Source organism: Nyctereutes procyonoides, unplaced genomic scaffold, assembly GCF_905146905.1.
Source record: "Nyctereutes procyonoides isolate TBG_1078 unplaced genomic scaffold, NYPRO_anot_genome, whole genome shotgun sequence".
Lineage (NCBI taxonomy): Eukaryota > Metazoa > Chordata > Mammalia > Carnivora > Canidae > Nyctereutes > Nyctereutes procyonoides.
Genome location: NW_026575125.1, coordinates 104,816,123 through 104,843,702, shown reverse-complemented (window position 1 = coordinate 104,843,702; position 27,580 = coordinate 104,816,123). Strand labels below are relative to the sequence as shown.

Below are 27,580 nucleotides of genomic sequence, written 5' to 3'. Positions count from 1 at the left end.
TCAGAGTTTGAGTAAGCCAAAAGACGTGAAGCCGGTCCCGTGGCTCACTTGGCTCGGATCAGTCACGTTGACGAACACCGAAGCACCTGGATGCAATTCAAATACTCCTCCCAAGTGGATGGACTGTTGGCCGCAAGGTTTGGACGAGCCGCGGGAGCTCGCGGCGCGGAGTAAGACTCTCTCCGTTCCACTCGGGGAATGGAGGCATAGGCTGGCGACGAACGGAGCTTGACTCGAAGCTTCCCGATTGGAGCAGAAGGTGACTTGGGCATAGACGTAATAGAGTCCTTGTCTTTTCACGGCCAACTGTTTCCCATTCTCGAGGCTCACCAGGTTGCTGCTTATGGTGTAGTACCCTTTTGGCGCCCACCGCAGAACTGCAAGGAGAGGGGGAAATGCGTGGTGAGGTGAAGCGTGCATGGCTCCCATCCCAGCACGACACAGGCCTTAATGGTGGATACTGGCTTCACGTACACAGGAAAGTTTGGGGTGCCAGGCATTCCCAAGGGCCCCTCCACCCCTCTGTCTGGCAAATCAGTAGGGGCTGCGCAGTCGGTGAGAGCTGGGTTCCAATCCAGACTTCAGTCACTTAATCTCCCTGGGCTGTTTACCCCCGTCTGTTACCCTCGTCTGTAACACGGGGATAGTATTATTGCAGCGTCTTACAGACTCATTTTGAAGGTTAAACACAGCCGCCAGGCACAGTGAGTTTCCTTCCTCCTTTGGAGCCTTTAAAGCCAATTGGCTCTCCAACTTCAAGTGTGAGTGATTTCAAAGTGCCACATCCTACACTATGCACCGTCAAGCATTCTGACAAAACCCTTGCTGATGTGAACACTGCCGTCTTGCCTTCCTTGAATTCCAGAGTGGAAGAGTTGCCAGTTCATCTAGCTCAGCCTCCGCTGCCGAAAGACCCCATCTCTTCCTACCTGCTCATGCTGTCACAAACCCAGCTGGCCTCCCACAGCAAGGACTAAAATTAGGCAAGGAAGTGTGAAAATGAACCTGTCATTTCACAGTGTTTTGATCTTCCATTGTAGTGGGCGCCACCAACTTGAAAGTACCTGTGTTCTTGTGGCTAAACCTGAGTACCCACCAACGGTGTGCCATTTTCTCGGCGGAGATGTTGAGTGGGTTCAAAGTAGGGTGTGCGCCCGATTTCAAATCTCAGCTCCCACAGCGAGGTAGACTGCTGGGCGTGGGGGCTGGGGAGAAGTCAAAGTATGGATCCTTGGCTTCCTTGAGCCCTCTTTTTAAATTCCTACTTGGCCATCTATCAAGGTATCAGATTCAAGCTGTTAAGACTCCTCCTTTAGTAATAGGAAAGGCATCCTGAGATGTCTGACATTTCTGGCCACTCCAGAAATGATACTTCCTTATGATGCTTTCACTTTCAGGCCATTTGAGAAGCCAAGAGCAGTTTCTCTCTCTTTTAGTCCACTAAGATGATCTGTCCTAATCTTTTGCTGTGGGGTGCAGGTCAAGCCTGTGGCAGTGTGCCCGGGCAGGAGCAGGGGGTTTGGGACTGGGGTGCAGTGAGGAATGTTGCTGTCCTCACACCTGCAGACCTCCTGTGAGGTAGACTAGGAAATATGCTGGGACCAATATCGATCCTGGGCCCTTTGGCAGAATCTGAGTGCTGTGAAATATATCCAAGGGCAAGGATTTCTGTACAGGTGGCAAAGACCAGTGGGAAGCTACTCTTCTAGGTGGTGTCTCTGTCGCTGTTATGCAATCCAGGTGTGCAAGTGTCATGTGGATGGCCACCCTGGACATGCCAATACAGCTGTGATATTCTCCCATACAGTATTTTCTGAGAATGGCTACCCAGCAGGGTTATTATATATGATAGGAATAACTGGTATTAATGAAGCGCTTTATGCTACTCTTCTGACATCTAAACTACAGTAAAGGAAGCTAAGTAATGGCACCTTACATTTATCTAGCACATGACAGTAAAACCTTCTTCCACATTAGCTGATTTAACACTGAAAGTCACCCTGTGAAGTCAGTGAGGCAGGAAACAGCAGTAAATGGACTTGCCCAAGATCACCTAGCACGTGGTAGTCACCGTTCTGGAATCTCGTTTCAAAAACTTCCTATCCAGGGACACCTGAATGGCTCAATGGTTGAGTGTCTGTCTTCGGCTCAGGTCGTGATCCGGGAGTCCTGGGATTGAATCCCGCATTGGGCCCCCAACAGGGAGCCTGCCTCTCCCTCTGCCTGTATCTCTGCCTCTCTCTGTGTGTGTCTCAGGATTAAATACATAAAATCTTAAAAAAAAAAAAAAACTTCCTCTCCAGTGCTCTTCCTTCTGTATCATGATCCATGATAACCATTTATGTGTTACACTCACTGAGAAGCTCATGCCACCTCAGAGATGAGGTGGTATCTCTTCTCTCTCTTTGTCTCTATCTTTCTCTTGTTATGTGTCTCGCTCTCATATAGACACACTGTTTAGAACTTCTTTCTGGAGCACTGTGCTAAATTTTTCCAAGACTGCTCTGATGCCCTCAGACTGCATTTATATCTCAAGGGGGTTTCATGCTCACAGGCATGTTTCCATCCATTTATCAAATGCAACACATTCTCAGGCACCAGCTCTCTCAAGGTATAGGTTTGGGAAAAAAAGATCTAAGAGCTAGAACGATGGCAGAATGTATATGGAAATAAACTCATTCAGAGTTGAAAAGATTATAGTATGTCGTCTATTGTTACTTCATTGGAAAATCTAACGTCCTGGCACCTATTGATCTTTGCAGAATGATTTTACCTTTAATTTCCCTGAGGTTGGCCCCTGTGAGGCTGGGGTTAATCATACAGGGATTGACAGATGGGAGGAAGTACCCCCTGAGGCCCATTTACACACAGCGAAGAGGGGTTAGCGTGAGGGATGCTCCTAGCCAGGAGGTCACTACCTGCCATCTCGTCTATGTTCTCAGACTAATGGTCCCTCCATCCAGCAATTCATCATTTAGAATCGGCCATTGAACAAGAACATAATGAGAACATCAGGATTGCTTCCCACCTCCTTTTGTCCCTTCAAGTCCCATCTGTGCTCCTGAACTCACTTTGAAGACAAAGGAGAGCATAGGAGAGAGGTATGGGTAGATTGGTAAATTGGGCCCCAGAGGAAGAGAGGAGCCTAATCATTAGGCTTCATTGCTTCCACATCCCAGCTTTCCCACCTGGGTGACTGACCCAGATGTTTTGGACTTACCGGACGCTGGGTTACTACTGGCCTCACTTATGACATGGGCTGCAATTCGAGGATCCTGATCACCTGAAATGAAACCAAAAGCCAACTGTCAGGCCAAAGCAATACAAAACTTCCCACAGAACTATTTGGTCCGGTTCTATGGCTGTGTAATAGAGACTGGGCTTAAGTAGGCTATGCAAAAGGAAGAGCACAGCGGTCTGAAATCCCTATCACAGGGAAAAGCTGGTTTCTAGAATCTGAACACTGAATTAACTATTTTCACTGATCCCATTCTTCTAATGGTTGCTCAGTACTTGATGCCTCTTTACCAGATTGACACAGGCTAAAACTCTGGTGTTCGTGAAACATATTTTGAATCTTGCTGTTAGAAATAGCTCCCATCCATTGGGAACCTCACTGGGCCCCAATGTGGCATTTGCATACCTAGCTGGCACGGTGCCAATCATGTCTGACATCATCAAGCAACTGGCCAAACTATTGTACCTAGCTCAAGTTGCTTCTCATGTAAAAATCTTGCTCTTTAATTAGATGTGTTCATATCCTATGTGAGGAGACTGTGTGCAAGTTTCTTTTTTTTTTCTCCAGGAATGAGCCTGGTGTCAGACACTTGTAGGTGTCCTATAAATATTGAATCAAATTGCATGACCAGAATAACCAGTTTTGTTCAGTTGATCCTTTTTCTGAAGACTGCTGGGCAACATCTATATGCACCCATTTCCTCAAATTTCACTGTAAGTCACAGACAACATGGTACCTCTCAACACATTTTAAAATCATTCTGAAGACAAAACCTTCATGGAGATCAGATGACCCATGGCATCCAGAGCAATAGTTAAAGCAAGCTCTGAGTACTCTCTTTGCCTGAGAAAATACTATCTGTATCTCTGTATGCATATATTTCTTTGTGTGTATTAATTTGCACAAGCCACAGCATCATTTTCACTGGCATTATGAATAATACTGGTCTCCCAATGCCCCATCTCTCCCATGCTCAGCTGTTTGGCTCACTCCTGGCATTATTCTTGTGTTTGGGGTGCTAAATTCTAAGAGGAACAGGGAGAAGAAAAGCCTTGGAAGGAGTCATGGGAAGAACAGTGGAAGACACGGGGAGGTTTAGCCTAGAGAAAGGGCCACGATTGCTGCTTTCAACATCTGGACAGCTGCTGTGTAGAAGCATTCTACTTTGCTTAGTATGACCCCAAAGAGCAGGACTGGGTCCAATGAGTGGAGATTAAAGGAACAAATTTCAACTCCAGAGGAGAAAAGACTTCCCTCTGAGTAGTATAGTAATCTTTTTATAATTATTAGAGCCATTCCAAGATGGACCAGGATGAATAATGAGCTAGAAAGGTGCCTAGGCATGTTAGATCAGAGGCCAGATGGTCAGTGCTGTTAAGGAGATTCGTGCTCTGTGGGTGGCGCTGCATTGGAGAACCCTGCCTTCCAGTCAAGATCCCTTCAAACCCTGAGATGTTCGAGATGTTCTGACGTTAAGAACAGGGCAGAGAATAGAACGTTGTCACACAGAATCATTCCTTGATTGCAGACACTCAACTGGTCATGGTTCCCCACAAAAAACAATTATCACTGAGCGATGAATGCCAGTGATGACTTTCTTGTCATCTTATCCTCTGTAGGCGGCACCAGGCTGTGGGGTTGCTTTGAGGAAGATACTGAAAATAGTGGCATTTCTTCATAGTTGGTATTGTCAGCATTAAAGGAACACAGCCTGCCTCATAAATGTGTACATACAAGGCCCTTCCAAATCACAGACATTAGAGAAGGTGTCGATTTAGCCATTGTGGTCCTGTTTTATTCCCAAGGCTAAAAGTTCCCTAATTCAACAGCTTGTTTGTTCAGTGTAATCAGCCTAAAGCTTCCCTTTAGGTTTTAAGTATTCAAAAAAATTGATAAATAGCAACCTACCTTTTTGCATTGCAATGTTTTCTTCTTTCTTCATTTCGTTGTTTAGCATTATCTCCTAAAATAAGAATCATTGCAAAAGGTCATTTTGACAGGAAACCTGGTGTGGGGTTTTAGAGGCATCATTCATTTGGCATCTGTCATGACTCTATCGCCTGTTCCTGGTGGGGATTATCACATGGACTTAGATCCTGTTATTAATTCCATCATAGCAATTGGGAGCCTGTGGCTCTGACAGATGAGCTGACAACCCAGAAAGCCCAGGGGTGAACCTGGAAGCAGAACCTGGGCCCTATTATTTCCACTGCAGTGCTCTCTCCAGACCAGGGGCTGTGATGCTGACCCTTCCTGTGACCCCGGCCTCCTTGCCTTTGATAGGTATTGACAAATAATGTTGAATGAGGAGATGTTTCTACCCTGGTTACCAGCATATAGAATATTACTAAACATAAAGCATGGCATGTATCTATTAAAATAAAACTGGTCTGAAATCTCTTAGGAAATGGTAAGAGTGAGTTTGACCTTGGGAAGAAATTCCAGACTATGAAAAGACCCTCAGACATGTTTTACTGTCAATGGGATGAGGAGATTCTCTCAATGCTGATCGCCTTATGTGGCCTATATGTACAGAATATCAGCATATAGGAAACACAGGTAATCTCCCAATGATGCTGGTGTTCAAAGGCAAATACAACACTTTTTAAGTGGTTTCTTTTCACTTAGCAATGGGGGAAGGCTAGAGGTGCTCAAAGAAATTTACAGGCATGGCCATCAACACAAGTAGGAAGGGAATCATGGGTACAGCTGCCATTTTAAAGATACTTAATACAAGGCCTTGATGGCTTAACTGGCTGGCACGAGGTCAACCAAGGAGTCTGAGGCTGAAGCCAAGAGCAGAAACTCTGAGATCACATGCAGAGGCCGGCTTAGCTCACACCATCACTCTGGGCTCTAAGTATGAGGGCAGAGCACAGGAGCATTTTCACATCTGATAATCAGTCTTGGGCACCTTTCCATTACTGGACTCAATTTTCTACAGGGCCCTCCCTTTCATCCTTCCCCAGGAGGAATCAGTGTTGGGACTGTTGAGCGTCCTGTTGTAGGCTCAGCTCAATTGCCAGATGGGAAGATGTAAGTCACGGAGCCCTAACGGGGAGCCTATGCCTCAAAATGCTCACAGGGGCCACAGGGCTTCAACTTTCCACTTGAGCTAAAGTGTGGCACTGAGAAAATGCAGGGACAGGAAAATGTTTGTGAGACAGCCAGTAAACAAATGAGTATTTTGTGTCTTTTAAAAAATGGAGTGTGATGATCAAGGTTGAGATACTTTTAGGCTACGTGGTTTGCGCTGGTGTCAGGGCTTGGCCAAGATGAAAACGTGAAGTCAGCAAAGTCTTTTATGCACCCAGCCTTGCCTTTCTGTGAACTTTCCCTCAGCCACACTCCCCAGAGGCTTTTTTTCTCCCCCTTGCTTCACTCTCCACCTTGACTAGAAGACTTCTTAAAGTTTACTTTCAGAAAATCTCAGATTAGTTATTTCTCTCTTACTGGGAAGTCTACGTGAAAGGTATGGACAGGTGGACATTGACCTTGGGAAGGAAATGCTTTGACAACCCCCCCATTAAAGACCACTCAGGCCTTGGTGGGCAGACAACCCTGGAACTGACCAGTCTAGCGGGGTAGGGAGAGTAGTATGTTTTACTATGAAATTACACTATTTAAGACGCTGCCTGAAGTTACCCAAGCATAAGTCCATCTTCCCCTCCAAGTGACAGCTTGGTGTTACCTGCCTCTGGAGCTAATGAGTTACTCCTCACCAGAGCAGTCCAAACAGAGCTTGGTAACCACTTGGTGGGGATTTTGGGAAGTTCTGGGTTGATCATTGGATCTGGTGACTTCTAAGACCCCTTCAAGTCCTATGATTTGGAACCCCCAAATTCCAACCTTTGGTTGCCCTGGACCAGTCAGACCGCGAAGCCCAGAAAGAAAGCCTGCTAACACTCACTAGGAATATTAACATCCAATTTGGGGTTACTCTGTAGGTGGCCAGTTTGATTTTTTTAAAAAAGTCCAAAATATTGTTTAGAATGAGAAATTTGGGAGAATGGCATTGGAAAGGGAATCAGTGTTTGGGAGAGGACTGGGTGGCCAGAAGACATTTTGTCTAACTACCATGTATGTCATAGGGCCACATGGCACCAACTAGGATCCCGCCCCTGTGGCAGTAGAGGCCAGGGGCTTCCTCTGCCATTCATGAGGAGCCCTGCTTCACATGCCTGAGAAGGTCTGCCTTTCTAGAATAGGAAACTTTGGAGCTGTTTTCCTTGCTCCTACCCTGGGTCGCTGATTTGGGAAATTCTACATGTCTGCCCTGAAATAAAACCATTAGAAATGGGCCGTTGAACTGTAAAACTCTCAGAAAGAAAGGGAGAGGAGGGGAAAGAGCAAAGGTGCTCTCACTGCCTTGGAGGGAACGCAAGGCTGGTCACATAATTACAGAATGTCAGAATGGGTCATCTCAGCATTCTCATTTGTAGATGACAAAACAGGCCAAGGGAGGTGAAGCCATTTGCCCAAGGTCGCACAGCCAAGCCTATTAAATATCCAATAAATATCTGGATTATGAACTGCTGTTCTGAAAGTGGCTGTCTTCACATTTAAATTTGCAACACCTCCCAACACCCTATAGTACCAGCCAGAATCCTCAGAGAACCAGAGAAACTCAAACCATTTCTAAGCCTAGCCAATAAAGAGGGAGTCTTCATCTAAAAACCTAGATTAGCTTAAAGAACGCAAAAGGCAGCCATAGATTGGGGCTGCATTCTGATTCCTGGAGATGATGCAGGAATAGGCTCAGAAAAGAAGATCCTAAGCCCTTTACTCCTGGGTTAAATATCATACATTATTTATATGCAAGAACTAACTGCCCTTGATTTATCCAGATATCTGCTTCTACCCACCCCCACCAGCTTGGCACAGAGCTGCCTTCTCTTCGGGACCCCAAAGTGAGCTGAGGGCCGAGGGGATTCTACTCAGCATCTGAGAGGGGAAACAAACAGGAAGACTTTTTGATGTTCTGCTTCAGGAGAAAGCTTCTAGACTCCCTGTCTGTGATGATGGAATTCATGTGGTAAGGGCATCCTCAGTAAACATTCTAAGACTTCTTGTTGTCAGTACCTATGACAGGCCCCAGCGACAGCAGTGACTGCACTGGGTCCTCTGTCCACCTCTGGTCTTAACAGACCCTAGAGTGGACTGGCTTCATGTGGGGTCTGGTCTGAGTGGTACCGAGAAAGTCCACTCCCCCAACCCCCCACAACCTCTCCTCACAATAAAAGGAAGAGATCTCACTTTCATATGTATGCACATGTGTATGTATGTCTATACAACTTCTACACTTTCAGGTTGCCATTTCCCGACCTAGCAAAAGCAGTAAAAGTTTTCAATGACCCTTTAATTAACAGCTGAGCTCCTTACCTTGAGAAAGGCTTCAAACCGGCTTTTAATTTCCTCACAGTTCAGTAAGGACAAGGACCCCTCCCCTTTGTTGCATTTCTGTAACGTTTTCATGAACACAAAATCTTCATAAAGATTCCTTTCATCTTCTATCTATTTGAGAAATAACAGGGACATGAGAAACATAATTCTGGAGAATGTGGCTAATGATGTCTGCCTCTACAATCACTTCCACAGCATCAGTAATAGGAGGAGGGTTTTGCAGATATAAATGGGGAATAAAACTCATTATACCAGATTACTGTTATTTGGTATTAGCTGTTAAAAAATCGACAAAAGCCAGCAACTATAACGTCACATTACCCGAAACTCTAGGTAGAAATCACAGCTATTCTAATAAAATTCCATTACACAGTGTACATTTTGTCCATGTATTATAGCAGCAATATTCTAGAATGATCATATTCCTCATTGCTCTAGTAATGATCGGTCATTGTGAACCCAGTGTATAAAATCATTTTCTGCTGAGCTCGTTTGCCCACCTCATCTTACTTTGTGCTGCAGTGCTTTATAAAAAGAAGTGAATTTGCAATGTGTGTCAATTAACTTGAGTTTCTAATTACATCACTCTCTTTTTAACTTTAGTATTTGTGGAAAACATTTGCATTTTTAAGGAAATCATCTTTCTTTCCCAGAGTTAACAAGATATTTTAGTTGCCAATGTCTTAGAATAATTAAATGTATGGAATTTACTTGTATAATCAACTGATTCCGTGCCACTTTCTTGTTTTAAAATTCAATTTTTAGATTCAAAACAAGATCCAATTAGCCAGCGGCTTCCATTGTTATCAAGAATGGGGCACATGGGTGGCTCAGGGGCACATGGGTGGCTCAGCAGTTGAGTATCTGCCTTTGGTTCAGGTGGAGATCCCCAGGATCTGGGATGGAGTCCCGAGTCGGGCTCCCCACAGGGAGCCTGCTTCTCCCTCTGCCTATGTCTCTGCTCTCTCTCTTATGAATAAATAAATAAAATCTTTTTTAAAAATAAAAGAGAACGCCTCAATGCTTTGGTAAATTTGGTCAGTGCCTTCCCCCATAGAGGCCAGGCTTGGGTCCAGGCATTTGATTGACAGAGCCCACCAGGCCAAACACAAACAAACAACCAGGTCCAGAACCCCTCTCTTTACTCAACTAAAATGTGAGTTACCCAGTGAGTTGCCTCAACCATCACTGTCTCTCCTTATCCTGATGAAAAACTTCCTGGCCTTCATTCTAGGATGGGATCTCAATAGAGGGCATTCAAACATCCCTGAGAAAATGTGGTCTCCAGATGCTGTACATCCACAATTCCCACATCCAGACTTAGGGGAACAGCCAGATAATTCATCAAATTTCTCCTTTTCATCTGTGCTTGGGGTTCTGTCAGTACAGCCAATGATGCCCCTCAGTGGAAGTGGGTTAAGGCATTGAAACAGGACAAATCCTAACAGTTACTTTTTCCTAAGAATGCAAAAGTACTGAATACGCTACTCTACTGTTTTGTTCCCCTAGGTCCCGCCACTTAAGAATGTAAACCATCTCAGAAGGCAACTGAGCAGCTTGCAACTAAAATCAGTGTTTGAAGAATTATAGAGAGAATGCCCCCTTTTACTCTAAGACAGCAAATTCCAGACTTATTTATCCATGTCTATGCTAATCTAAAATGCTATGAAGTTTCAGATAAAGTCATACTCTCCTTCTCTAGCTAGCAATTAAAAAAAAGGGGGTTGTCTCCATCAGAAAAAACAAATTTTTAAGCAAAACTTTAGCAAATAATTATAGAGAGAATGCCCCTTTTACTCTAAGATGGCAAATTCCAGACTTATCTGCATCTGTGCTAATCTAAAACAATATAAAGCTTCAGATCAAAGTCATATTCTCCTTCTCTAGTATTTACTTTGTGCCGGGCTCTGTTCTAAGCTTGCTACAAGGCTAAATTAATGTCATCTACCAGGTGGGTACTATTACCTTCCCCGTTTCTCAAATGTGGAAACTGAGGCACAGAAATATAAAATAACTTGCCCAGGATCGCAGAGCTGATAGGAGCCAGAGTCAAGATTTGAACCTAGGCAGTCTGACTCCAGAGCCCAAGCTCTCGACCAGAGACAAGAATAGGACATCTTACCAACTAGATGGCAAACATAATGCCACAAGACCTTTTTAGCCATTTGGGTTCCTACCATTGTCCATCATCTGGGTAGAACTAAAACCAGTCAACCTGCAAATCAATGAAGACCCCAACTTTCATTAATAAGGGCTCTTGGTTCGTCTTACCTTGTCCAATCTTCTGTGAAGATATACAGCAAAGAGTGCCGACCCAATCATCTGGGTGATGAGAAAAACAGTAAGCAAATACATAAAAATTTTCATACTGACGGGTGGTCCAGTGGCCACAGATCGGGGAGCAGTTTGGCTATATGTTTCGATCATGCTGTGTTAGAGTTGAAATGATATCTTCAGACCGAGAAGGTGGCAGAGGCAGCATGAAAACACTGTCAAAGTGGCCACCTTACTCAGGATTAGTTAAGAGCGCACAATCGTTGCAGCCCACACTTCCTGGAAAATGTGCTTCGTAGTCTTCTCTCCCAGCAAAAAAAGTTACGTAAAGGTTTTTTTTTTTTTTTAAATTATACCCATATCATTCACTTCCAGGCTTTCCCTTTTGTTAGTAAAGAAGAAACAAGTTTCTTCTTCCATACATTCATTCTTGCCTTGAAATGTCATAGACTTCTTAACAGACAATGGCAGTATTTTCCTATCGCTAGCTTTCTGGGTTCACCAGTTTCAAGGAAAGTGACAAATTCGTCCACTAGCAACAGACTTATTTCAATTTCAATCTTACTAATACAAACCGGGAACCTGGCATATGGGGAAAGAAACATGTCAACAAAAGTTTGGATTGATTTGATGACTGATATACCCCTGGCTAATGGCTTCTCAACACTTCTTTAATCTGAAAATCCAACGAAATCCCAGCAGCTTTTCAAGTCTACATGGCATGAAGCAAAAAGGAGTGCTGACAGTTATTTTTTTTTACTTTAGTTGGAAAAGGTAATTCAAGAAAAAGAAATTTCTCAAAGGCCGAGAGGAGTGGGGTCTTAAAGGAAATTGGTCCAAAACTCTGGGATCAGGAGGTTAAAGTTGGAATCTTCACTTGACTTAGCCCAATTGCTTGTCTACACTGTTCCAGTCTGTCAGATAATTGCTGATGCTGATGTAATGGATCAGAATAGAGAACATATGCTCCGGTTAAGAGACCTGAATTCTAGTCCTTGCTCTACCAACAAATCACTATGGACCTCAGGTGAATCACTTTACCTCTCTGGGTCTTGGTTTCCCCATATCCAAAGGGGGCAGTTGCACCTGCCTTGCCTATCTTATAGGCTGCTGCAAAGATCAAATAAAAATGTGTACGAAAGATCTTTGAGACGTGTTAAGTGACAGACAGACAACTCATTCTGAATTTGGGGGAATTTGTTTAGCTGAAGATAATGAGTTTTCCAAATAATCACCACCTCCTTACATACTAGTAAAAAACAAAAGAACAATAACAACATCAAAAACACCTAAAGTTTTGACAATGAATTGAATCACTGAGGTATGTGGATTATGCATTTCTCAATGGCTTTTGTATCATTTTATCAGATTGCCTTTGAAACAAAAGCAACTGTGGAAATCCCTACCCCACATCCCAACCTGGTCTAGAAACCATGATAAGATCACTTTGGTGATTCCTATAAAATTGTTTTGAGAGACAAATAGGAAATGTAACAAAGTGCTCTGGTAGGCACACTATCTGTATTGTTAGCACCTGCTCTCTTCCCCTCCCACGCGCCAGCATCCTGTCCTGGGCTCAGAGCTGTGTAGCTTTTCACTACATCTGCCAAGTAGGTGGCTTCCACGCACGTGATAAACTTTCATCAGTCAGGTCAGAGGCTTCGGTTCCTAGACAAGTAACCAGAGTTGAACCGAAGGAAAATAATCATGAGAGCCAGAATGGGCTTTAGGACTTCTCCAAAGCCCCTGTTTCATACAATTACAGAATGCCAGAAGTGCAAGGGCCCTGCCAAGATCAGCTTGGCCAAATGCCGAAAGGGAGGACGCTCAAGGCACTGCCATAGAGATGCGAGCAATGTCGGGATTTGCTCACATGACTGCCTTCCAGAAAGAGTTGCTGTCCAATCTCCCTGCCTCCCACTTCCCCAGCTTCAGCCTTCTGCAATATGACTTCTGCCCCAGTATTCCCCCGGAACTGTTACCACCATTATTAGCACAATAGTTTTGGCTGAATACTTTTTATGGTTCATTTTTAATGACCTTTTTATCCGTCCATTAACCTATGATTCTGTTGTCACCCTTCTGAAAGCTTGTCCCCCTGGCCTCTCAGAATACTTCTTTGTGTGATTCCCTTTTTCCTCTGTTCCCCTTAAAACTTTGGTATTCCTCATCCTCATCCTCATCCTCATCCTCCCCTCCTCTTTTCTCTTCCCCCGCTCCTCCCCTCTCCCCGATCCTCATTCTACACGTTTTCCTTGGGTGATTCCCATCCACTGTCATGGTTTTCACTATCACCTTCATTGTGATAAATCCAAAATCTATAACTATAACCTTGAAATTCAGTTTTGTAAGTATAGCTACCTCTGAACATTTCCACTTGGTTCTCCCAAAGCCATCTCCTATTTGCATGTCTTATACTTAACTCCACTTCCAACCCAGACCTGTTCTTCCTCAGGGTGCTTCCTATCTCAGGATACAGTGCTACTATATACACCTAATTGCCCAGGTCAGAGACCAGGTTGCTGTCCATGATTCCTCCCTCTCTCTTGCCCAGATTCCTCCGCAATTCCAGTGGCTTCTTCTTCCCCAAAGCTTCTTGACTGCCACCACTTTTTTTCTGCCAACATCAGGGCAGGCCCATGTCCCCTCTCTCCTAGATTGCTGATTTGTACTCTTCTAATTTATCTCCTTGCTTACCTTGCTGCCCTACCCTATCCACCCTTCATACTGCTGGAAGAATGTTAATTCTAAATCTTATAAGTGACCGTATTATCTAATCTGACTTGACCCCCTAAGATTCTGCATCAGATTCAGGCAAACAGAATGATGGAATGCCCTGGTGTGTTCAACATGAATGGGATTAACTCCAGAAGAGCCCACTTGCACTTCAATCCTTGAAGCCTCCTCTTTCTTCCATCCTTCTTGTGCCTGGTCCTCTACAACAATAGGCTACCTTTGCAACTTCCAAACTTGAGCTCTATTTTCTGATTTCTGATTCTTGATCAAACATCCTTTGTGTTGGGATGTCCCGTACCTGTCTCTCCTCCAAGAAGGAGTGGCCTTGGCCCTGGTGTTGGGTCCCCTTTAAAAATCCTCAGCTGCTTAATGCATCCAAAAGTGAGTCTTAACCTTAGTTTCCAAGAAATCCATGGGTCTATGGAGTGCACAAAAGTGCCTGTAGCCAAAGTCAAATATTGACCATCTTTCTCTTAGTTCACAGAAAGAATAAAGTTAATGCATTGAATTGTTTCATTTTTCAGTTTTTCTTATGCAAAATTTTCTTAAATCTCTATTATCCCTTTTTACTACCACTAGCCAGTGACTGAATTGCAGCAAATAAGTATGAAGGGAAAAGTTCAAAAACCAATGGATCATACTTCAACAGTTTGTTTTTGGTGTGACTATGCTTGTGGTTGTGATTTTATATTGATAACCTAGAACACAGTCATAGTTTCTGCTAGGAAAATTATTTCCAGTACATATGAAAGAGTTAAATATATCAGCATTTTGTTTGTTCTACAAACGGCCTCACAGACTCTTTTCCCTGAACATGTCTGGAAAACCCTAGCCTAGAGCACAGCATCTCAATTCTTAGCACAGAACGTGATCTGCCCCTTGCCCACCTTTCTGTCTTCATCTCTTGTAACTTGCTCCCACTCAACCCTGAGCATCAGCCATATCAAGCTAGGTTTATTCCTAAATGTGCTGTGCTTAGTCAGACTGTTCCCCATGAACATGCTGACTCCCTCCACCCTTAGCCATTAAGGTTGATGAAGAGATCCCCCTCTGAAACATCCCTTCCCAGCAGATAAGGTGGGAGGCTTAATCCACATGAATCCATCTTCTGTACTTCGTCTACTCTAGCATTTGCCACATTATCTCATAATTGACTTGTTTGATTTTCCTACCATTAGCTTGTAGAGGAAAGGGACAATCAAAAAAAAAAAAACCCTCAGAATCCTTGCTTCCTGACACTTTGTAAGGAATTAGTAAATCTCGGCCAATTTAGTAAATTTTAAGAGGATGGAAAGGAGAGCTATACAACATTCTAATCTGATACAATGGCACTGGCCGGGCTCTCTGGTGATACAAATGAGAATATATTTGTTTTGAGTTTGCTTCTATTCCTCTAATTATCTTTGTCTCCTCTGGGGTCAGTTCCATTTGTTTATGTTGGTCCTTTTCTTTCATGTTGATAGTTTTCCTCAAATATCTGATGACCCTTTATTGTCTGGTCATATTTATGAATGAAAAACTATGTGTGTTTTTATGGGTAGATAGCATGGATTTCCTCTGCAATTGCACTGATCTGTTTCCCCCCACAAACACTTCTCCGGAATGGGAGGGCTGACTGCGGGTTCTGTTTCAGTGGGTAGAGCCTGTCAAAAGGCAGGCTTCCCTTTAGGTTATGTGGGTGGAGAGGCAGGAAGGCCAGGGACCCCCACAACTGATAAAGCAAGGAGGGCTTTTCTCTGGGGGTGAAGACCTTGAGAGGGTTTCACTCTCAACTGAGCTGGTTTTCCTTTTGTTTTCTTTTTTCTGTCTTTTTCAGAGGTCTTAGCACTCTCCCTAGAGCCCTCCTCTGGCAACTCAGCCTGAGGGCCAAGGCCTTATGCTGCTGACAAAGGGCTCTTGGGGCGGGGGGAGAGAAGAGAGCCCACCTGTCCCAGCTGCTTTACTGCAGCTCTTCAATAAGTTATCATAATGATTCCCTCTCAGCCTACCCCTGCTCTCTGCATTCATTGTCTCTGAGATTGGTGTCCCCTTGGGAAAACCCACTCTTACCTCTTGAGTACCTGAATTGCAATGCTTTCTACTTGGATTTCTCTTCTAGTCCAAATTCATTGTCTTCCTTACTTGAGGGTATCACTCAAAATTTATTTCACTCTGATGTTACCTTTTTCTGTTTCCCATAGTTGTGATTTCACTCTTTTTACGTTTATTCTTGGCCAAATAATACATTCACGTGGTAAAAAAGGTAAATGATGGGGTACCTGGGTGGCTCAGTGGTTGAGCATCTGCCTTTGGCTCAGGTTATGATCCTGGGGTGCTGGGATCGAGTCCCAGGTTAGGCTCCCCACAGGGAGCCTGCTTCTCCCTCTGCTTATGTCTCTGCCTCTCTCTCTGTGTCTCTCATGAACAAATAAATAAAATCTTTTTAAAAAGGTAAGTGATATAAAATACTGTGCAGTGTAAAGTCATCTTTCCACCTCTTTCTCCCAGTTCTCCATTGTCAACCAATGTTGTTAGTTTCTCACATATCTTCCAGAGTTGCTTCTCTATGCATTCAAGCAAGTACATAGATATTCTCTTTCACCTTTATTTACACACAGTAGTAATTAATATTCTATTCTGCAACTTTGTTTTTTCATTTAACAATATATTTTGGAGATTATCCCATGTCAGCAAAGTGCTTCTTTATTCTTTTTTTTTACAATTGCATAATATTCCATTGTATAATGACATACCACAATTTATTTAACTAGTTCCCTATTGATAAACATTTAGGTTGTCTCCAGTCCTATGATATTGAACAATGCTGCCACAGGGGTGCCTGGATGGCTCAGTCAGTTGAGAACCTGACCCTTGGTTTCCACTCAGGTCATGATCTCATGGGTCAGGAGGTTGAGCTCCCAGTCCGGGTCCAAGCTCAGTGGGCAGTCTGCTTGAAGTTCTCCCCCCTGCCCCTCCCTCAACTTGCACACACAGACTCTCTCTCTCTCTCTCTCAAACAAATAAATAAATCTTTTAAAAAAGTAATAAACAATGCTGCAACATAAAACCCTGTACTGATTCATTTTTTAAAGTTTCTTTTCAGACATTTCTGTGAGATTTGGAAGGCAAAAAAAATCACACTTTTTAAAAACATTGAACAATAAACATGTTAACCTAAACAAGCACATCACACTCAAAGGAAGATAATTTAAAAGTTATTGTTTATTTTCTATTAGTCAACAATGAAAATCTCCATTACCAATGCATAATAAATTATTTGTGTTATACACCCTCTTCAAAGCCAGATATTGCATTTTAAAGCTTCCAATGCAAAATTTCTATCCAGCCTTGAGAATTTTTTTGGCCCCATGAATGATTCTCCACGTAGATCTGCAGCAAAAAGCCAAATATGAGATGCTCTCTGGTGCCTCCATCCACAATACTGCCCTTGTTAGCTAGATTGGTAAGAAGCAATTACAGGAGACATTTCTCTCAATCAGTTCATTTGCTCAGATCAACATTCACTGAGTGCCTACTGTGGCCTGGGTGCTGAGCTGGATGCTGGGGATACAAAGATAAAGACAATAGTCCCTTCCTTGCCAGGAGCTCCCAGTTCAGAGCAAACAACTAATATACAAGCAAAAAAACATAAAACAATGTGACAAATGCCCCAGTAGAGATGAATACAGACTGCTGTGGGAACAGTAAGGAGGAGTACCTATGCAGCAGGTGGCTGGGATAGAAAGAATATCAGGGAAGGCTCCCTAGAAGAAGAGATACTTGTCATAACTTTGAATCCTGGCTTCTAGCACTCCACTGACAAATCCCACATTCAGTGTCCATCTACTGTCCTTGGCTTTTCTAGTCCAGAATCTTCCATCCCCTTTCATTCTGTAGTAATCTTCTAGTTGACTGTATTGATTCTAACACGGAGGAGTAAGGTAGGAGGGAGTTGGGTATAATCATCTCCAGCATAAACGAATGACATTGAGGACAAGGATTCTTTGAATGTTGGCCTGGTTTTAGGTATTAGTTTTGCTAGTTTTGTGTGACCAGAATCCTCAATCTCTGTTACTACCAGCTGCCTACCTCCATCCTAGATCCCCAAAGTGAATTTTGTTGGCAAATATACACTCATTGTTTCTGACTTTTGGGCATTCGGCCTCCATTCCCCATTAGTGTAAGAAAAATAGAGCTGTATTTATCTATATGCTTAGATTAACACTGATTACCACTGGGAAGTAGAACTGGGGGATGGGGAGGCAAGTTTTGCTTTTTGCTCTATACCCTCTCTACTTTTTGCACTATTTTTAACAGTGAACATATTTTACTTTTATCATGATTTATTCTTTAATAAACTTTTATTGACATAAACGTTTACAAAAAGAAAAATGCACAAATCATAAGCTTAATGAATATTCATAAAGAAAACATATCCATTGTAATCATCACCCAGATGGAGACATTCACAGTGCCTCTGAAGCCCCCCTCTTGTCTTCTCCCAGTCATCTCTACTCACAAAGGTAACCACTATTCTGCCTTCTATCACCAAAGATCATTCTGACTGGGAGTTCCAGTTGCTACTTATCCTCACTAGCTCTTGGTATCATCTGTATTGTTTATCTCAGCCATTCTAATAGATTTATAATATAACCTCATTATAATTTTGATCTGTATTTCCCTAATGGTTAATGATGTTGAACATCTTTGTATATATTCATTTGCTACCAATATGTGCTCTTTGTTGCTAACATTTTTCAAAAATATAGAACACGATCATTTAAAACAATTGCTTGACAATTATAATGCCACTTACCTGACCAGGGAAGAGTGTTTGGGTGTAACAAACCTTCTGAGAGGCAGATTAGGGTGGTGGAAATAGCCAGAATTTGGTAGCCGACATTCCAGACTATTCTACTTGCTGTGGGATCTTAGGTGAACAATTTAACCATTTTTTGTGCCATAGTTGCTTTGTCTATAAAGTAGAGATAAGAATAGTTCCTGTTGCATTGGGTTGTCCTGAGAATCAATGAGAAAATTATGTAAGGCAATCTGCTCCATGCCTGAGAGGGGAAATGTTCATCAGTGTTCTCTCTACCTGTGTAGCCAAACCTGGAAAGAGACCAGGGGAGGGAAGTTCATCCTTGAGGCAGTCAGCAGCTTAGTATATGAGGGAGACTGGGTGAGTGATTCCTCTATTTCTGGCTCTAAAGATTAAAAACTCCAAAGTTGTTTTCTGGATGCAGAATTCTGTCCCCTCACTCACTGCTGTGCTCCCCACCCCCCAAGCAGCTGGAACATCCTACTTTGAGGAAAACTCTAGGATAAATTTCTGGTCACAAACAACTGGGTTCTTAGATGCTGCTGGACCCCTTTTATGTGTGTCCTAACACCTCCTGTTGTGTGTCTAGCAGAAAGACACGAATCCCACAGCATCTTTCTGTATAATTCCCAAAGGTTTTCCCATTGATGCCTTCTATGGCAGGATGGCTTGAGATGCCTTGTGGCTAACAGCATGTAGTCAACATCTATGTAGCAAATATTTGCCCAGCGCTTAGCAAGCACTAGTCTCTCTGATAGGTCTGAGGAACCAAAATGAAGAAGAAAGGACTGCTAGTTAAGGAGACAGGAAAGTGTCACAGTAGGGCAAGTAGACAGGGTTGGCAGAGCATGGAGGTAGAGTGAGAGTGGAGTATGAGAGGGTCTGAGAGGGCTCCTGGAGGAGGGAAAGTTAGAGCCCTGAGATAATTGTCTGGGTAAGAGAAGAATGCACTCCAGGTACAGGAAATAGCACATGCAAAGACCCAGAGAGCGAGATGCTTTCTCCTCTTGAGGCTGCATGTTTGGGACCAAAGCCTTGCTCTGGGCTCTGCACAGAACCCAACTTTTTCCAATGGGCTCTTAAGGTGGAACACAGAATACTGAGTCTTTATAGTACAAAAATCCCCTTTGTTCCAGACTGAGCATCTCATGGATCAGGTGCTCTACAGGGAGGTATTATTATTATTGGCACCCATTTTCCTTCAGAAATCAGATTGATATGAGTGAACATCTGTGTGATTGTAGCCCATTTTCAACCTCCCTCGTTCCAGTCTTAGCCTGCCTTCTGCACCTCCCCTAGAGCTCCAGAACTCTGGTAGCTTGGCCCCTAGCTCTTATGCACCAAGACCCCAACACACAGCCTTTCCTTGGGCCCTTCTTATCTACCCTTACCCAATCCTTCTTCTTGACTTCACAAGTTCAGAGTTCCTTCCTATTTCTTTCACTCTGTCTCTCCCCAACTTCTAACTATAATTGTTCAGACTGCCCTCTTGAGTTCTGACCCTAGGATTGAGCAGTCTTGTCTCTATCTTTCCTGTGTTTCACTCCTGGGACTGTTTCTGGAATAGCACTTCTGCTCCTAAACCGGTTCCTCCATAACCTCACAGGAGACTGTCTTCTTAGCAGAGACCTTACTCAGAGGATCTCTAGTTCTCCCACGGGGTTTCCTGGGGCAAGCCCCCTGTTTTCATAAGTGGGGAAATTGAGGCTCAGGGAAAGGGGATGACTTACCAAAGTCATGTCTGTAGCAAGTTAGTGGTAGAGACTAGCCCAGGCCACCAAACTTCCAGCCAATGCTCTTTCCTGGGGAATCAGACTGCTCCTCGCAAGGCTCAGATCTTCTAGCCGGCATCAGCTCCCACCCACTGAGTGCACAGTGCACCATCTCTGTTAGTACTTCCTTCCTGAGTCAGTTCATTAAGACTGCAGCTGGCCCGTCCAGGCTTCTGACTCAGCAGCCTAGCAATGAACATCCAACCATGTCTGCATACAATTAAGGAAATGCCAGGGGCAGGAAGCATTTTTTTTTTCTGTCAGAGTGGGGGTACAAAAGGAGGTGAAGAGATTGAATTAAATGATAAGATGTCAGGGACCACAGTGGGGGTAAGGTAAGGAGTGGAAGGGTTGTATCAAAGGGTTTGGGATTAGTAGTTTGATGCATTTTGGTACAGAAGTATATTTACTGGCTTAGAAGGAACAGTGCAGTACAAATATCATGGCAAAGATAGAATGTTTCCATAGCTTCCATGGTGTAAAAGTAAGTTGAGAGTGTCCCCAAAATACCTATGAGTACTAATTAGAAATTAGCTGTATGTTCCCTTCCATCCTCTACACCCATGTCAATTTTTGCCCACAGGTTAATAGTTGGAAATGATTACCACACCTTTGAAAGCTGTTGTGGCTCAAGTGCTCACCTGCAAATAAAGAGTTGAGAACTTTTCTCCTTCACAATGTCCCACAGTGAATGGTGCCATCTGGCTAAGTGTAGACTTAGAATAGCTCCCACCAGAGCACATCTACATCTCATCCAGCATCCAGTCCAATCAAAGATTTTTAAAAAGTAATATCTATGCCCAATATGGGGCTTGAACTCACAGCCCTGAGGTCAAGAGTCGCATGTTCTACCGACTGAGCTAGCCAGGTACCACCCCCACAATTGAGGATTTTGACATCAAGATGTTTTCTGACTCGGAGGAGCAGAAAGCCCTGGCCCCTTGTATTGTGACAGGGTCGTGGATGCCTAGACACTGCCCTCCCAACATGGAAGAACCAACCACATCTGAAGCATGTTCAAATAAACAATGGGGTTGACACTTGTGCTGGGTTGAATTGCATCCCCTAAAGTTCTTGTTTACCTGGAATCTGTGGATGTGACCTTATTTGGAAATAGAATCCTTGCAGATATTAGTTAAAATCAGATGAGGCTGACTGTTCGCGGGGCATTGCCTGCGAGCGCCCGCGGCCCAGCCACTACCATGAGCCGGGCCAGCAGGCTGCAGAGGCAAGTTTTGAGCTTGTACCGCGGGCTGCTTGCTGCCCGTTGAGCGCAGGAAACCAGGTGCTAAGTCGCGAGCGCGGGCCGGGTTCCGGCAGCACGCCTCATTGCCACGCTCCGACGTGCTGCGTATCGAGTACCTGTACCAACATGGGCGGCGCCAGCTGCAGCTGCTACGCTCAGGTCACACCAAGGCCATGGGTGCCTTCGTGCGCCCGCAGGGGCCAACCAAGGAGTCCAGCGGCGCGGGGGCCTCAGGAGTCCAGCCTCACGATGGTGGTGGTCCGAGGAACCCCCTTGACAGCATGGGGTCACCAGAGACTCCTCCCAATGGGCGGTGATAGGCCAAGGAGTTCACCCGGTAGCACAGGGGAAGCAGGGGCCCTCCTGACTGCCTGGGGAGACCAGGGAACCTACTTGATGGAAGGGGAGATGTCTTGAAAAGACCAGCTCGATAGATTGGGTGAATTGGAGAGCCCTCCTCGGGACGTGAGGTCCTAGAGACCCCAATGATGGATGCTGAGAGGTACCTGACCTTCCCCCATCCATGATAACGGGTCGAATTCTCCCCATGAGGGTTTGGCGCGGCTTGGTTGCTGGCTGGCTGAACTGTGTCAAGCTGAGAGCTACTTACCCTAAAGCATGGGGAGCCAGGACTCCCGCCGTGGGACAGAAAGGAGATGCCCTTCTTCTGACCCCGGGCTCCCCTCTCTTGTATTTAACTCTGAAAAGAGCAGACTTTTTGCCAAGAACTTTGAGAAGATACCCTGATGGATGGTGAGAAGCCCTGAATCCCCCTTTGGAAAACTTTCTTCCCATTAATTGAGGCAGACTAGGACTTGGGAGGAAGGGGCAGGGGTATCTTAGCCCTTCTGATCAACTAAAGACCCCTCAAGACCTATACTTGATGGTTCTAAGGGGGGAACCCTGACTCCTCCACCCTTCTCCCAGGACTACTGAACAAAAGGAATAAAATCGGGGATGTGATCTCAAAAATAAATAAATAAATAAATAAATAAATAAATAAATTCAGATGAGGCCATACTGAATTAGGATGGGCCTTAGCCAATGTTTGGTGTCCTTTTAAGAAGAGGAAAATTTGGTCACCAACACACAACAAAAGAAGATGCCAACGTGACAGGCAGAGATTGAAGTGATTACTACCACAAGCCAAGTAACAACAAGGATTATTGGCAACCACCAGAGGCCGAAAGAGGCAAGAAAGGATTCTTCCTTAGAGTCTTCAGAGGGTGCATGGCCCTGCTGACACCTTCATCTTGAACTTCTGGCCTGTGGGACTGTGAGAGAATAAATTTCCATTATTTTAAGCTATCTAATTTGTGGTAGCTTATGTGTGGAGTGTGCAAGCTTGCTGTAGGGTTATGGAAGGCATTGGAACTGAATACAACACTTGTATGGAAAAAGTTGGCCCCATCTTGTGAAATGCTGTGCTGGTCATAACATGAAGAGAAAGATGCTTATCAACAGAAGACGTACTCTCAAGCATAAGAGCTGTGTGCCCTTCTGATTATGCTCTACACTGATCTACACATGCATAGAGGGACAATCCTGGAAGGTACTACAAGACTCATCTATGAGTGATAAATTCTGGAAAGTTATGATCTGCTTGCTTTAAATTGTCTATCTTTTCTAAGTTTCCCACAATGAATATGTATTACCTGTGTAAAAATTATGTGTCTCTGGCTACCTGTCATCTATTTATCCACCTACCTATCTTTGCTAGTACTCTCATGTACTCACAGAATCCTTCTAAGTGAAATATTCCCAGGGTACCTTCATTTCTTATAGGTCTGCAGTTAGGCCTATAAGCTTTGGCAGGGGTAAGGGTAGACAAAAATAAAGCCATATATTTACATGGTATTTGATACTCTTCAAAGAGCATACATCCATGTCCACCAACCCATTCAACCTCATACCCCTCTGATAAGAATTCTCAGGTTCAGGGAGTTGTTAAAGAACTTGTGCCAGGTCTCATAGCTAATAACTCATGGGGCTGTGACTAGTGCTCATGGTCCTGACACCTGGTCCAGTAGCAGTTTCTAGAATGTAAGATCCATAAGGACAGCGCTTTTTGTCTGTCATGCTCCCCAAGCACTTATCTCTCCAGCACTTAGAATGGTGCTTGGCGTATAGGAGGTGATCAGCACATTCTCCTTGAATGAATATGACAAATGCAAGTTCCTCTCTAGAAGCATTTTCTGCTGCTAGGAACAGTTTTGTTCTAGCCAAGCTGCTGTGCTCTGCAAAAGACAGCAGTGTTGCTGGAGGGATCCCACTTTCTTCTCATTCTCTGTCCTTCCATAGCCTGCTCCTCCACTCCCACCCCCCACCCCCAGGCAAAGAACAGCTCACTTCTAGGGATGACCTCTCATATCATTACAAGGAGGCACCTATGTGGTATGATTCAAGGTGAGTCTAAAAAGAGCTCCTTGGGGCACCTGGCTGGCTCAGTCAGTGGAGTGTGTTAACTCTTGATCTCAGGGTTGTGGCTTTAAGCCCAATCTCTATTTTTAGAGATTACTTAAAAATAAAACCTTTAAAATAGATAGGTATACAGACAGACATACAGATAGATAAAGAATAAAAAGAGCCTGTTGCCCAAAAATAGCATCACCCAGAGCCCAGGGGAGGGCAGGCTCTGCTGATGGGTGGGCTTCTCAATTACAGAATGATTCATTTGGTCCTGTCATAAGGAGCACCTCAAGAAACAGAGGCAGAGGGAGAAAATGGCAGCCAAATGGTTACAGAAGGGTCTCAGTTCAGGAACAGAACAAAAGAAATGCAGAAAATCTCCAAAAGTAAGTCAAAAAGGAAAATTTGTTGAAACAAATAGGAAAAAGAAAGTTGGGCCGAACAGGCAGAAGACATCTCCATCCCTGGCTGTACTGTACCCCTAGCCCAACCTCCAGTTCTCCTGCCTTCTAAGGATACCCCCCTCATCCTCCACACAGGTGACACCTTCCCATCATTCCCACCAGGGCCTGCGGCGGGGGGGGGGGGGGGGGGGGGCGGTGCTCCCCAACGGCAGGCTTTGTACCCATGTTTTCTTTTCAAGGGCAAATTCCCAGGAAGCTTTAAAGCTACCCGCTGCTCTGCCTGGGGAGGGTTTTGGAGGAGGGGTAATGTGGCTAGTCTCAATGCCAAGAATAGGGTCTCTGGAAGCTGGGAAGCCAGCCAAGAAATTGGAGAAGGGGAGGGAGGGTCAGGGGCCTCCAACCACTGGGGTCAGGAGCAGAGTTCTGGGGACCCTGTAGGATTTCACAATTCTTCTCTTTCCTGGCCTCTTTAACACACACCAGGACAGGAAAGGGAAGCTAAAAGAGGATTATGAGCCAATTAATTGTAGGAAAGGAAATTGCCTTAAAAAGGAAAGCTCACACCTCTATCTTAATTAAGGATCATTCCTGACTAATTTTCTAGACAAGGAGAAGGTGCAGCTTTGAGCTGCAGGTTTTGAGAGATCACACATTTCTGTGTCCAGGTGGAGCCACATGTATTCTGGAAAAGGAAGCCTTCCAGGTCCTTGAACACTATGGGAGGGGAGTTGTGAGAGGGTTTTCCTTCTTTTCCAACACTGCATTCTTCTGCCTGGGCATTCTGGGGCTTACAGCATTAGGAGCCTCTAGATACAAAATGCCAACCCAGAATATCACTCATGTGGGAAAGTCCAGGAATTAATGCACTATATCAATTACCAACGTTCTAATTTTCATAATTCTTAACAAAGACCTATCTCAAAATCTACTCCCATCTGAAAAGCACAATGTTCATTTACAGCTTTAGGACTCAACAGAATTTTCTTTCAGTGGGGTGGGTTTGGGGAGTATCCTTCACAAAGTTGGTGAACAATGAGAATTACTGCATCTTCAGAGTTAGCTCCTCTGAAACCGGAAATGTGAACAGAGCTGACTTAGTACTAATACTTTCTCTTACTCCTGTAAGAAAGAGGAAAGACTGTGCTCAAGGTAGCAGTGATGTGCGAAAACCACAGTAGAGGTTTTGTAAAGAAGAGCAATTGTGGCTTTTGCACAAGTTATTCCTAAACCGAGGCTGGGGACAGCATATGACACGTTTCAAAGTAGCTTCTGGACTGGTATTTCACTGAAATGAAGACGATCTTTGAGCAAGACCGGAAAGCCAAAAATCTACATTTCATGACCTCTGCAGGAAAGTAATAATTGCATTATGGAACATTCTAGAATGGCAGGCTCAAACCATGGCCCGGAAGAAATGTACACTTTTTTGGGTAGGAGGGGGGAGGCAGGAAAAATCTAATTCCCAGTGAAGGTTTCTGATAGTTTTCCACTCTCTCCCCACCCCCTCACCTAGTTCTGTGGCTCTTCTTTAGCCACCTCCTCTAGCACAGGAGATTTGATTCAATAGATGAGGAAAAGGAAGTAGAGGAAACAGAGAAGAAAAATTAATGTCAGCCTCAGGAAGTCCAGAACATTGTTAGCTTAAAAGTTGCCTGCAAATGTTAGCAGAAAAGAGGCAATAACAAAGATCAGAGAAGAAACACATGAAATAGAAAATCAATAGAAAAAAATCAACAAAACTAAGTTAGTTTTTAAAAAAGATAAACAAAATTGATGAATGCTTAGTTAAAACAACAAAAATGAGAGAGAAGACTCAAATAAGTAAAACCAGAAATGAAAGAAGGGACATTACAACTGATGCCAAGGAAATAAAAAGGATCAAAAGAGTCTAATACAAAGAATTACAAACCAACAAATTGGATAAATCAAAAGAAATGGATAAATTCCTAGAAACCTACAACCTACTAAGAATAAGTTATGAAAAAATAGAAAATCTGAACAGACCAATATGAGTTAGGAGATTGAATCAATAATCACAAATCTCCCAAGACAGAAAAGCCCAGAACCAGATGGCTTTACAGGTAAATTCTACCAAACATTAAAGAAGAATCAATACCATTCATTCTCCAACTTTTCCAAAAAATTGAAGAGAAGGAAACACTTCCAAACTCATTCTATGATGCCAGCACAATGATACCTGATACCACAAACAAACTATAGGTCAATATCCCTAATGATTATAGAAGCAAAAATCCTCAACAAAATACTAGCAAATTCAACAACTCATTAAAAAGCTCAAATACCACGAGCAAGTGAAATTCATCCCTAGGCTACAAGGATGGTTGAATATGCACAAATCAACCAACATGATATTCCACGTGAATAGAATAAAAGATAAAAATCACATGATCATCTCAATGCATGCAGAAAAAGCATTTGACAAAATCCAAAACCTTTTCATGATAAAAACTCTAAACAAACTAGGAATAGAAGGAAAGCACCTCAACATAATAAAGACCAAATTCAACAAGCCCACAGTTACCATCATACTCAACAGTGGAAAACTGAAAGCCTTTCCTCTAAGATCAGGAACTAGGCAGCAGGATAGCCTGGTGGCTCAGCGGTTTACCGCCGCCTTCAGCCCAGGGCCTAATCCTGGAGACTCAGGATCAACTCCTATGTCAGGCTCCCTGCATGGAGCCTGCTTCTCCCGCTGCCTATCTCTCTCTCCCCCCCCCCCACCTCTCTCCTTCTCTGTATCTCTCATGAATAAATAAACTCTTTAAAAAAAAAGGAACAAGGCAGCAATGCCCACTCTTGCCACTTCTATTTACCATAGAACTGGATGTTCTAGCTGGAGTGATCAGGCAAGGAAAAGAAATAAAAGCATCCGAATCAGAAAAGAAATAAAATTATCTCTGTTCGCAGATGACATGATCTTATATATAGAAAACCCTAAAGATTCCTTTCATTTTATTTTTTGAAGATTCCTTTTTAAAAACCGTTAGACACCAGGACACCTGCACCCCGATGTTTCTAGCAGCAATGTCCACAATAGCCAAACTGTGGAAGAAGCCTCGGTGTCCATCGAAAGATGAATGGATAAAGAAGATGTGGTCTATGTATACAATGGAATATTCCTCAGCCATTAGAAACGACAAATACCCACCATTTGCTTCGATGTGGATGGAACTGTAGGGTATTATGCTGAGTGAAGTAAGTCAATCGGAGAAGGACAAACATTATATGGTCTCATTCATTTGGGGAATATAAAAAATAGTGAAAGGGAATAAAGGG

The 27,580-nt window shown here is 43.7% G+C and overlaps 1 protein-coding gene and 1 pseudogene across 1 annotated transcript; one reads left to right on the top strand and one right to left on the bottom strand.

Annotated features, from left to right (window-relative positions):
* On the bottom strand, window positions 1-11,068 carry CD40LG (CD40 ligand). Its single transcript, XM_055339080.1, has 5 exons — window positions 10,913-11,068; window positions 8,621-8,752; window positions 5,147-5,201; window positions 3,221-3,283; window positions 1-377 (listed from the first exon to the last, which is right to left on the bottom strand). The coding sequence occupies exons 1-5, from the start codon at window positions 11,066-11,068 to the stop codon at window positions 1-3; spliced, it is 783 nt and encodes a 260-aa protein (XP_055195055.1).
* Window positions 11,069-21,426: 10,358 nt separating this feature from the next.
* On the top strand, window positions 21,427-21,787 carry LOC129517685 (succinate dehydrogenase assembly factor 1, mitochondrial-like; annotated as a pseudogene).
* Window positions 21,788-27,580: the final 5,793 nt, after the last annotated feature.

What these genes read in the sequence shown, in the direction of transcription:
- CD40LG (XM_055339080.1), bottom strand. Translation starts at nt 11,068, where the DNA reads ATGATCGAAACATATAGCCAAACTGCTCCCCGATCTGTGGCCACTGGA. An exon ending in GGTTTGAAGCCTTTCTCAAG is followed by an intron (nt 5,202 to 8,620) that starts GTAAGGAGCTCA and finishes TTCTTATTTTAG; the next exon opens with GAGATAATGCTAAACAACGA. An exon ending in AAACATTGCAATGCAAAAAG is followed by an intron (nt 3,284 to 5,146) that starts GTAGGTTGCTAT and finishes GTTTCATTTCAG; the next exon opens with GTGATCAGGATCCTCGAATT.